At 40.6% G+C, this 12,790-nt stretch overlaps 1 protein-coding gene across 1 annotated transcript; it reads left to right on the top strand.

Annotated features, from left to right (window-relative positions):
- Nucleotides 1–3,566: 3,566 nt before the first annotated feature.
- Nucleotides 3,567–7,083, top strand: BTG1 (BTG anti-proliferation factor 1). Its single transcript, XM_032765074.2, has 2 exons — nucleotides 3,567–3,878; nucleotides 5,793–7,083. The coding sequence occupies exons 1-2, from the start codon at nucleotides 3,731–3,733 to the stop codon at nucleotides 6,155–6,157; spliced, it is 513 nt and encodes a 170-aa protein (XP_032620965.1). The 5' UTR covers nucleotides 3,567–3,730; the 3' UTR covers nucleotides 6,158–7,083.
- The last annotated feature ends 5,707 nt before the right edge of the window (nucleotides 7,084–12,790 follow it).

The following is a 12,790-nucleotide window of genomic DNA, read 5'->3' as shown; positions in this document are numbered from 1 at the left end:
AAAAGGACATGGAAGCAGTGGGTACTGTTGAGAACAAAGATAAGTGGGGAAAGCATATCATAGTGCGATGTGAGTGTCCGGAGGGCTGTGCAGGGTGGTAGAGCACAGAAATGTTGACCTCCATCTCTGGCTGGCCAGTGATGCAAGCCACCATCATTCACCTGTTAAATTTTCAAACAAGCACCTTCATAATATCCCTTGTGCTGCCCCACATGCTTGGGAGGAGCTCCCCATTAACACTGCACAGCCACCTCATTATCCGCTTTCAAAACTTTCCTTGAAACTCTCCTTTGCCATGATGCCTACAAAAAAAATTGAGAACTGTTATGCTGAGACCACTGCCTCTCATACCGACCAGTATTGTCTCATTGTTTCCCTGTACTCCTTTGTCTGCTTGTTTCCATCAATTGTCTCCTTCCTTATAAGATTACAACCTCTTTGGGGCAGGAAACCATCATTTTCTTCTGTGTTTGTACAGCGCCTAGCACAATAGTGTCCTGGGTCATGCCCAGGGTTCCTAGGTGCTTGGGAATGCCACTACTCTATGAAATAATAGTCCAGATGTGTGGGTAGAGAACTGGGGACTTAAGGAAGAGTGTATTTCTTCAGGGGCCAGAAGAGGGGCTGTGGGAGACACTGGGGTGAGAGTTTGTTGGGCCTCTGCAAGAAAGCAATCAATCAGAGATAATCCATATCAACCTTAACAGCTATAAATGTGAATAAATATTGGCACTGGTACATGTTTGTTTAAAAAGCTGGGAAATCCAAACAAAATAAAATTAATTTTGGTTTCAGGTTGCTAGACTGCATATTCCTCCAATGGTCCAGCACAAACTGGAAAAAGCACAAAATAAATATTTAAGTCATTCAATTGCCTGTCTATACTACACTAACTAGTTCCCCTTTCTATCTCAACTACCTTTCTTGTACCACCCTGTCATAAACAGATAGTTAAGGGTTAATGTCTCTTTTACCTGTAAAGGGTTAAGAAGCTCAGTAAACCTGGCTGATACCTTACCAGAGGACCAATGGGGGCACAAAATACTTTCAAATCTTGGTGGAGGGAAGTGTTTGTTTGTGTTGTTTGTTTTGTTCGTTGTTCGCTCTTGGGACAAAGAGGGACCAGACGTACAACCAGACTCTCCAAATCTTTCTGGATCAGTCTTTCATGTTTCAAAATTGTAAGTACAGCCAGGCAAGGCAGATTAGTCTTATGTTTGTTTTCTTTCAACTTGTAAATGCTTTTTTCTTTTGCTGGAAAGATTTTTACGTCCGTTTGCTGTAACTTTGAATCTAAGGCTGGGGGGGGGAGGTCCCTCTAGTCTATATGAATCTGAATACCCTGTAAAGCATTTTCCATCCTGATTTTACAGAGATAATTTTTACTTTTTCTTTCTTTAATTAAAAGCTTTCTTTTTTAAGAACCTGATTGATTTTTTCCTTGTTTTAAAATCCAAGGGACTGAGTCTGAATTCACCAGGGATTGGTGGTGGGGAAGGTTAATTTCTCCTTGTGTTCAGATCCAAGGAGTTTGGATTTGTGTTCCCCCAGGGAAGGTTTTGGGGGAACAGGAAGTGTGCCAAACACTATATTTTTGGCTGGTGGCAGCGTTACCAGATCTAAGCTAGGAATTAAGCTTAGAAGGGTCCATGCAGGTTCCCCACGTTTGTACTCTAAAGTTCAAAGTGGAGGAAAAAACCTTGACACACCCACAGCCAACATATTTCTGGTCTCATCCTAAAGCAGGGGTAGGCAACCTATGGCACGCGTGCCAAAGGCAGCACACAAGCTGATTTTCAGTGGCACTCACACTGCCTGGGTCCTGGCCACAGGTTCGGAGAGCTCTGCATTTTAATTTAATTTTAAATGAAGCATCTGAAACATTTTAAAAACCTTATTTACTTTACATACAACAACAGTTTAGTTATATATTATAATCTTACAGAAAGAGACCTTCTAAAAACATTAACATGTATTACTGGCACACGAAACCTTAAATTGGAGTGAATAAATGAAGACGTGGCACATCGTTTTTGAAAGGTTGCCAACCCCTATCCTAAAGAAACAATAAGAAGCCTTAACTCTGACCATAAATATAATACAAAACACACATATGCAGACATAAATTGTGTATTTTCTACATACTATTACTACTAAGCCTTACAACATAGTTCACTCACTCACACAGCTTTTCCTAAACATTATAGAATCTGACAGCAGCAATTTGCAGTCTTACACCCAAGCTAATTTACATAGTTTTGTACTATATATAGTTTTGTGCATACAATGTAAACTAGAAAAGCCACACCAACCATTATTAATTATCACAACACAGGGACATATAACCAATAAACATGGCCACAGTTCAAGGGTGTGTGTACATGCATATATTTTTAACTTGCGGTGTATATTTGTTCACTTTCTAAATACACACCTCTCTCTGTACATATCTTAAATATATGCTTATGTGTCTGCGCAAACAGATGTTTCTCTCTCTAGATGGATGTACATTATCGGTATATATGCAAACACCTCTTTGGGTACATGTATTGAATCTATATTGCCTCGGTAGATATTTCCATTGCTACATATGAATGTATTAATAGAGAACTACATACACACAGATAATGTAGAGTCCATATGTATTACCATAGCTGCATATCTGTGCATACGTGTATACAGAGATTGTATCTATTTACATATATATTCTCTATATGTACAGATATTTGTTTGCATACAAGTAGTGAATCTGTAGTGTTATGTGTGTAGGCAGATATTTCTCTTACTAGATACAGAGCTATATACAGATATTGCGCTCTCTATGTATGAATTCTTTATTGTCTGTGGACAAAGGATTTTCCTTGTAGGTATATTTATACTCGATTGGTATAAGCCTGTCTGTAGACATAGCAGCAAAGAGTCCTGTGGCACCTTATAGCCTAACAGACGTTTTGGAGCATGAGCTTTTGTGGGTGAATACCCACTTCACCCACGAAAGCTCCTGCTCCAAAACGTCTGTAAGTCTATAAAGTGCCACAGGACTCTTTGCTGCTTTTACAGATCCAGACTAACAAGGCTATCCCTCTGATACTTGACTCTGTAGACATAGTACTGTGTGTGTGGATAGTTCTCACTTTGTATACACCATTATTTATACACATGTACACACAAATGTGCATGCTCAGCTACATTTATTCTTGCTTCCTAACCCCTTCTCTCGAAGTACAAGTCCTGACATATCTATGCCCGTATTTTGTTGAGCTGTAGCTTATATATACAAATCGTTTACGTCTTGCACAGGCCCTTCCCCCAGGCTGCAGCTGCCCCGCTGCTCTCACCGCCAGACGCTCTCTTCCCAGGCAGCTGCCGCCTCCCAGCACCTCTCGCGTCCCAAGCTTGATTTGTTTACAATCAGATTACGTCACCCCACTCCGCACCCCGCCCTCCCGAACTCTCGTCACAATGGTGCGATCGCGGGATTGGTGGCTGTGGGTTCCCGGCCCCGCCCGGCCCCGACGCCATTTCCGTCCCGCGGCGGCTATAAGAGGCGACGCGCGGATGCTGCTCTCCTCGGTCCTCGCAGCAGGAGATGCTCGCTGTTTTCCTCGTGTCGCCTCCGCTGGTCTTGCTGCCGCCCCCCTGTCTGAGGAGGAGGCCCCCGCCCGCCCCGGGATGTGAGCTGGGGTGCGCTGCTCTCTTGTCCCCGCGTTAGAGCCGCGCCGCCGCCCCCATGCATCCCGCCCTGTACACCCGGGCCAGCATGATACGCGAGATCGCCGCGGCCGTGGGCTTCATCTCCAAGTTCCTGCGCACCAAGGGGCTGATGAACGAGCGGCAGCTGCAGACTTTCAGCCAGAGCCTACAGGAGCTGCTGGCAGGTGAGGGGCGGCGCCGCGCGGCCCGGGGCTGCTCTGGCGAGCAGGACCCCGTCTTCAGCCGCCCTCGCCCGTGCTGCCCGCTAGCGGCGTCCGCCGGGCCTGGGCGGTGAGGGGGAGTCACTCAACGCCCTCCTCCCCCCCCACCCCGGGAAGTGGTAGCTGGACACTGGGACCCATGGGAGTCACCCCAATACTTGTCTGGGGGGGCAGTTCCTCCCTCCGGGATGGCTCCCGACACGGGATCCTTTCCCCCACCTCAGCTGTTGGGGGGGGGGGGGCAGTGCCCCTCCGGGATGGCTCCCAACAGGGGATCCCTTCTTCCACCTCAGCTGTTGGCCCACCCTGGATCCCTTTATTCCCCCATCCCAGAAGCTCAGTTTGCCCCCAGGTGTTTTTACAATCCCAGTTCTGCTTTCCCAGTACCTACCACAGCCGCCTTTAAGCCCGTGCTCTTTGTCACTTTCCAGTTCCTAAACCAGGCCTCTAATTTGTATCTTTGGAGTGAGACAAAGACACACCCCTGGCTTCTGGGAAGAAACCCCTCTAGCATTTTCAAGCTCGGCAGTTTTATACAGTGCATGAGTTTGGCTGAAACAGAAAGGCTTTTTAAAAAGCCACAATATTTGATAATGTAGTCGACCAACATCATGTATCTTGTTTTGGTTGCTAGTATTATAATACAGTAATATAGTTTTTAAATAAGGAAAATCAAGGTCTTTTCCTGGCTGCTTTAAAGGTGGTGGAGAAGGGAGAGGGATTTAAATTGAAGCCTCTTAAGTTTCACAAAAATCTGTTTAGACACAGACGGATAAGTCTCTGAAATCAGCAGTTTGTGAGGTACTGAAAACCACATCCAGTTTCAAGTGTAAAGTGTATTAAAATTGTTTTTATATCTGACAATATTACATAAATGGGAGTAAGGTTCCTTCAGGACCTATTTTCCTGAAAATGCACTATAGAAAACTTTCTATAGGGGTACCCTTCAAAGGCACCAGTGAGGGTCCTTTGTCCTAGATGCTATACAACCACATAGGAAAATCTGGTTTCTTCCCTATACAGTTTCTGATCCAAGAGCCAAGTTCTAATAGTCTTGTTGATTATATTTCAGTGGCCTTACCCTGCTACTTGGGTAACTGTGGTGAGTAGAGGTATAAGAATTTAGCCCTAGGACAAGTGATATAGAAAGGTAGTAGAGAGGTATGCACTAAGATGAACATTAAAAATACATAAGGTCTTTATTTTAAATTGTCAGTAAACATTGCTAGTCTGCTTTTGCCTGTTATAGTTTCATTGGCAGTACTTGCAATAGGAAAATAACACTGAAATGTTTCAAGATGTTAAGAGTATTTTTCCTCCAAAAATGAAATTTCTCATTCATCTGACGAAGTGGGTATTCACCCAGAAAACCTCATGATCCAAAATGTCTCTTAGTCTATAAGGTGCCACAGGATTCTCTGCTGCTTTCCTCCAAAAGTTGAGAATATTTGTAAATCTGGGGTATCTGAAACTCCTTAATGCTTCACACACAACCAGCTTGATACTATGGTTTTGTAATGTCATGCTTTTACTCCATGTAACATGCACCTATATTATTTGAATAATTTTTAAAAAATGTGTTGAGTAAAAGTAATGACTGAATGGCAGTTAACTCATGAAAAATACTTGCCCCATGAGATCACAGTAAGGAGTGTAAATTGCCTCCAAAAATATTTGAGCTTCTCGAGTTTTTTCATTCTTTTTCAGGTTTACAGTTTATTATGTTATTCATTTGTTGAGCTGGAAAAATAAAAATTCTCTAATGTCAATAGTGAAATGGGTAAAAAAAAAAAAAATTGGAGTACATGACAATCATAGTACATCTTTCTGACTCTTATCTAGAGCTAAGCAGCACAATCTTTTTCTCTTATTCTGTAGAGCATTATAAACATCACTGGTTCCCAGAAAAGCCATGCAAGGGATCAGGTTACCGTTGTATCCGGATCAACCATAAAATGGATCCTCTGATTGGACAAGCAGCACAACGGATTGGACTGAGCAGTCAGGAACTGTTCCGGCTTCTTCCAAGTGAACTCACTCTATGGGTTGACCCCTATGAAGTCTCCTATCGTATCGGAGAGGATGGCTCGATCTGTGTGCTGTATGAAGCTGCACCAGCAGGAGGTAGCCAAAATAACACCAACATGCAAATGGTAGACAGCAGAATAAGCTGTAAGGAGGAACTTCTCTTGGGCAGAACAAGCCCTTCCAAAAACTACAATATGATGACTGTATCAGGTTAAGATATAGTCTATGGATGAATCACCCTAAAATGGATGGATAAAATTGGTTTTTACTTTGGGTGGGCTCCTCTGGGGATGGATTATGGAATTTAAACCATGTCACAGCTGTGAAGATCAGGCACACAATAGAGTGGTAAACTTTCAAGTGACAGTGCCGTAGTTTGGACAGTACCTTTTCAGTGATTTAACAGCCTGTGAGTCAGAATGATCACTCTATTTGCTAGGGAGTGAAGAGGTCCAAGGAAGGTTTCAGTTTCTCCCAGACATCTTACTTAATTTTTACACAAATTATTTCAATCCAAATCTGTATTTATGAATTTACACTCTGCAGTTGGTCTTGCAGAGTAAATTTGCACTATTACACTTACAAATTGTTACATTTTTGGCAGCTGAGTAACAAGACTTGTTATAAAGATAATACTGGAAATTTTCTGACTTTTACCTAGCACTTACAATATGTATAAAATGTACATAAAACAAACTGGTAAGCATGACCTGGGAAAATGGTCAGTCTTCATCTTGTGTATTGGCCTTTGAAAGTAACAGGTGACCAGAATCTGCCATGGCAACAGGCTCTAAAAAAAGACCATATAAAGACACTGTCTGAACTGTGGTGTTAGCACCAGCCAGCTATCTGTACATTTGCTAGCTTGTAGTTTTCTAAGACTGAGTAAACTTCTTATTTTTAGAAAGTGGAGGTCTGGTTTGTAATTTCCTTGTATGTACCTATTGGGTAAAAGTCTTTTCCACAAACCACCATCTATTTTGTGAACTTTGTTAGTCATCTTTTATTTGGTAAATTATGAACTGGTGTAAATTTGTACAGTTCATGTATATTGATTGTGGCAAAGTTGTACAGATTTCTATATTTTGGATGAGAAATTTTTCTTCTCTATAATAAATTGTTTCCTATCTTGGCATTTTAATTAATCTCTTGTCGTGATTATATAGGATCAGGCAAATGATTTATCCTCCCAGTAGATGTAAAATAGGTACTGCACCCTAAAGGATAAGAACATCAATGGCACAGTGTTGGGGAAACACTTGATACAACCATGGATTAATGAAGATCACTTGTGTACAAACGATTTGGGAAGTCTAGGGAAACACAGTATTTTAACATGTCATGTTAATACCTTCTTTAAAAATCAGTCCTAATATGGAAATAACTTCAGGGCCAATAATTCCAGGCTATGAGGAAAAGGGACAAATAATACCCACCAAAGATGACTGGAATAAATCCAGAGGATTAAAGTTTACATGATTTCCTGATGAAGTGAGGATATAGCTAACTTAAGTGTCCATTTTGATCTACCTTTGAAAAAAAGTTCTCAATTCTTCCCGATGGATTCCTTGCTCTATTAGCTGTTCCTGGGATACACGTCCCATAGCCTTAAGAGCAGGTTAACTACTTGACAGAAAGGTTGGTTCCCTTTCACTTTCTTCAGATGCAAGCAAGATTTCCACTTATAAATGAGTATGGGATTCAGCAAACTAAAGGTATGTGATTTTTTTCTTTCCCAGATTTAAAAAGGTGGTGGATACTAAATTGATATGCCCATATTGCATATTCCAAGTAATGAATGGTTAGATGGTTCAATTAAGCACCTCACTAAAGGCAAAATCTTGCAAGGGTTAGTTACACTTGAGAAGTTATACTACTTTACTGCCATTTATTAAAATATTGATGATGATTTTCAGAGCCATGATCCAATGTGCACATTGTTTTGTGAGCATGGAACAAAATGCCTACACAACTCAGTCCCTTCCAGTTATGTCTCACTTCTTACATAAAGTTGTAACTGATAAGCAAGTGCATGGCAGAATCATTACTCTGATCTAAACTTATTGTCAAAAGAAGTTAAATTAATTGGAGACTTTCCGCTTATGACAAACCTTGCTGATGACTTTAATTTACATGTAGTCATATCTGTTTAACCACAATATTTTAGTCATGGTTTAATAGATTTCAGTGCAGGGCCGACAGCCCAAATCTAGGCCTTCCTGTTTGTTGATGACTGTAAGTACAGCACTGCTGTAATAGACTGTTGCTGATTAGTGAAGCAGAACAAAACTCCTTTCTGTCTTGGAAGCTCAGCTTTACATGCAAGTTCGGATCATAGTAAAACTAAGAATTGCTTTAAAATACCTTTTTCCCCAACATATTAATCTAACATTATGTGCCAACATTACTATACTTGGGCTTTCCTCAGTTAAGTCACCTAAGTTATTGGTCAAGTAGTGGATTTTGAGGCTTTTGTTTACTTTTGAGTCTGACAGTTGCAGTTTTGTCACAGCTTCGAAATTGCAGATGTGCTTTAAAATGCTGCTTTGTTAATTTTAATTTTGCATCTCTGAAATTTGCGCACACTTGTAAAATTCACTCTATTCATTTTGAAAAGATCCATCTGCTTAAAATTTGGAAGATTGAAGTGAAGTATTAAAATACAAAGGCAAACTTATGTTCAACTTCTGTGGACAGCAGTAGTACATCTGACTAGATGAGGCAATATAAATGTTGCAGGTGGTTTCCTGTGAATCTAAGGTAGGCAAAAACTTGTCTGAAACCTGCTATCTTTACACCACAGAGCAGCAAATGGAACTGCTTGGTGTAATGTGCAGGTGCTTCTGTAAACAGGCTTCTCTTCAGCCAGCAAGAAGAGGATGAGGAAAAGTTAGCTATATGGCTTGCATTTATGATATTCGTTATGCAAATTGTGAAAGCATGATCAGATTATAGACATGATCTTTGTCTTGCTCATAAGTTAGGCATAGCTTTGCAAACAAGTGTTTCAGCTGTGAGGCTGACACATTTATCTTAGAATGAGTATACTGCCTCAGGTGGTTAACCTTTTAATCCTTTTAAGGTAGGGTTGCTTCATTTATGACATAAATTAGATATAGCTGCAGCTACAATTAGTAATGTCTGCTTTCAGAAAAGTTGATTCTGCCCCCCCTCCCCCCCCACTGGAATTATTCACTATAGTTCATCCAACACAACTGCCTTCTATAGTCAAAATATTGACATGAGCAGTAGCAAGAGCATAGGAAGCTTTAATACTGGAGGGCTTTTAGTTAACCTTGGCTACAAGAGGCCGTTAAAACTTGTTTCAGTGCAAACAGGACAAATGTTGCAGATAAAATTAAACTTGTAATGGCATCTTGCATTCAAAGGAAGACAAACTGTCCAGGCTTAAGTTGCAGTAACACAAACATATCAATAGACAATGTGAGTAGAGCATATCCCAGGATGGCTTGTATGAGTACCCTAGCTAAATTACGAGGCCTTGCATGCTGAGTGTTGAATAATTTTTCTGTTTCAGTGTGTTGAGGGTAGTGAGTTTCACTGTACATAAGCTTTGTTAAACTATTTGCCTGGCTTTAATATTTAAGCAGGTTAGAATCTACTAAGGTTAGAAATTATTTACCCCATGATAACAAGTACCTTGTAGTGTGTACCTGGCATAACAATATTTCTGGTTCTTATGCATCCTCTCACCCTGCCTGCCTTGTGCATCTCTTCTCCCTCCCCCTTCGTCTTTTGTGTAGTTCCACATAGCTGAAACTCCTTCCCTCCCCCCCCCCCCCCCCAGTTTCTACCTCCTAGCCATCTTCCCTGTAGACAACTGTACTGTCTGTTTTCAGAGCTGTCAGCGCTGCAGTTCAGTGGCCAGAGGAGCACTGATAAACATAATTATTTTTCCTTTGTTACCCAGAGCTGAATACCCCTCTTCAGTAGTTGAACCAAGATTTAGAAAATGAGGTCTTTGTGTTAAGACTCAGTTAAGTAACTAAAGAGTGATTTAGGGGCCTTAATATTAGGCAGCCATTTAAAAAAAAATCTTGGTAGTTGCTTTTTAAATCTCCATTTTCTACTGATTTTTTTAATAAGGGTTTTCCTCATGTTGTCTGTGTGAGAGGCCTCAACTCACCACTTTTTTGTCAAAAGTCTCATGTAGCCTGACATAGTTTGTAGATAACTTGGTGCTTAAAGTGCAGTGTTACAGCAAAAAGTTACTATAAAAATGTGACAGGTTTCAGAGTAGCAGCTGTGTTAGTCTGTATCTGCAAAAAGAACAGGAGTACTTGTGGCACCTTAGACTAACAAATCTATTTGAGCATAAGCTTTTGTGGGCTACAACCCACTTCATCGGATGCATGCAGTGGAAAATACAGTAGGAAGGTTATTTTTATTTCTCTCTCTCTCTCTCTGAAATAAGGGGTGTTACCATACACTAAGGAGAGTGATCAGTTAAGGTGAGCTATTAGCAGCAGGAGAGAGAGAACTATTTGCGGTGGTAATGAAAATGGCCCATTTCCAGCAATTGACAAGATGTGAGGAACTGTAGGGGGGGAATAATAAGCATGGGGAAATAGTTTTACTTTGTGTAATGGTCCATCCACTCCCAGTCTTTATTTAAGTCTAATTTAATGGTGTCCAATTTGCAAATTAATTCCAATTCAGAAGTCCTTCCACACTTACTGTGCCTCAATGATTCTATATCAAATTGGCTGAGTTAACAAGTAGCAAAAAAAATCTTAATTACCAGCACTATATATTCTTCTGGGATCTGGAAATGAAGCTGGTTTGGATAATGCATCATTACTAGCCATAATGATTCTGAAAGTTAAATGGTATTTTTAAACCTGTGCACTTCTAATCTTCAGTGAAACTGTGCAGGTGTAACTTGCACTATAATTTGGAGACAGTGAAACTGCAAGGGGGTACTGCAAGGGGAACTTAAACAGCTCTGTTAATGTACAAAGTGGAAAGAGTCAAGTTCACTCCTAGTGCTGTTAGTATTTCTGTGATGTAGTTAGCGAACATTTGCCACTGTATTAAGCAGCTATTGTTGAACAGCTGAGACAGAAGGTGCCATTTTTTTACATGGTCACTGAGTACATATGCACTTAAAATCTGTGCTCTTTTTAGTTTTAATGCATAACAAGCTGTTCCTTACAGCAAAATGGTGATATTGCTTCTGTTTTGCACATCTATGTTGAGTTTACTGCTGAACGCTCCTAAATCAAGTGGCACGCTGGGTTTTTTCAAAGTTTTCTCTAGTACATGTATTGACTTAAAGGGAAAATGGTTTTTGTATATGGCAAAAGCTGCCATTTGACTCAACTTTATAAATGTTTTTAATTTAAGGAGTGGAATATGTGGACTAGAGAGAACATTTGGATTAAAAAGGAATGTATATTTACATCTATTCTTGGGGTAACAGAAGTTTTTACATGTGTTTTACATTTACATTCCAGTGTGGCATAAAGTGAACATTGTGAAGCAGGATGCTAATTCAGTGGCTTTCAAAGGCTGGAAAAGCAAGTCAAACTTTAGACTTGTACATTTAGTAAATGTTGTATCAAGAGTTAGCAGTGACACTTAATTTCCTCAACATAGAAATTGCAGGGTATAATTAACATCCGTTGCTTTGAAACTGCACTTTAATGTATGGTTTCACAATTTCTTTTGGCTGGAGTTGGAGAATATGCTGTGGCAAACTATGTATTGTTGATATAAAGTAGGTCAACAGTAAAATGGCTGACTTACCATACATGGCCAGACCTGAAATATTCTTAACACATCAGTGCTATCTGTACAGTGGATTTTCACAGTAGAAACTTAAGCCTGTGAGACCCTAAAGCCTAACCTTCTGTACCTTTTGCTAATTCTTTGCTTTATCAATTTGCTAATTACTGAAAATGTGTTTGAACAAGGGCATCACTCCCTCCTAGCTTCTGTTCTACTGAAGCCTAGTAGATAATGAAGCCAAGTCATAATGCTGCATTTGTGACATCAGTCTTGCCATGGTAATTCTGTCATAAGCTTGTTTGTGACTTGACAGCAAAGTACTGTAGGCCAAATGGGGCCAGAAGTGGTATTCAAATTCAATAGCATAGGGAGAGTAATTACCACATTTTTTTAACAGACATTTTTATTAAATTTCAGAGAGAACTGCCTCATGATACCCTTAAGAGACAGGGAAATCCAGCATAAATCAAAGCTGCACTGCAGGGACCAAGTCCTAGGTTGGGGGAGACTTCTGGAGTTTTTGTTTTTGTTGTTTTTTAAACCTAAGGAACAGCCGTTCCATCTTGAAGTTCTAGCAGTCAGCCACTTGATTTCTAATCGTGGCTTATCACAATAACATTTGAAAGGGTTTTTAGGTGGTGTGGTGGTTGTATTTGACACTTGATGCCAACCTTTGGCCTTGCAGTTCCCCTGAGACATGCTAGAATCCAGAGCAACTTTGTTTTGTGTGTTAGTAATTGTATTTGCTTATTAAAAGCAAACATTTAACCACTGGGAATTTAAAGTGGGGGAAGGAGATAACATTTAATGTTTTTGGAGCAGCCTTACGTACACACAAGGAGTGGCAGCATCTAACAAAATGGTGGACAACTGGAGGGTGGTTGGGACAGTGAGGCTTTCGCTACCAGAGTCCAAGGCTGCGGCAAGGAGAAGTTGCTAAGGGTGTGAGGTAAGAAAAGGGTACGACTTTCTCCTTAAGTTACATAAAAATAGATTGGGCATCGAGTAGTAACAGTATCAGCTGCTCATAGCTGCACTAGGAAAATTCTTAGTTGCTGTTGGTACTTTGTGCTGTAGGAGGTCTAGGCATTTAATTT

This window comes from Chelonoidis abingdonii, chromosome 1, assembly GCF_003597395.2.
Source record: "Chelonoidis abingdonii isolate Lonesome George chromosome 1, CheloAbing_2.0, whole genome shotgun sequence".
Taxonomy (NCBI): domain Eukaryota; kingdom Metazoa; phylum Chordata; order Testudines; family Testudinidae; genus Chelonoidis; species Chelonoidis abingdonii.
This window is presented reverse-complemented; position numbering and strand designations above follow the sequence as displayed.

Excerpts from the sequence above, each read along its gene's own strand:
- BTG1 (XM_032765074.2), top strand. The coding sequence starts at position 3,731 with ATGCATCCCGCCCTGTACACCCGGGCCAGCATGATACGCGAGATCGCC. Across the intron at positions 3,879-5,792 it reads CCTACAGGAGCTGCTGGCAG|AGCATTATAAACATCACTGG; the intron begins GTGAGGGGCGGC and ends CTTATTCTGTAG.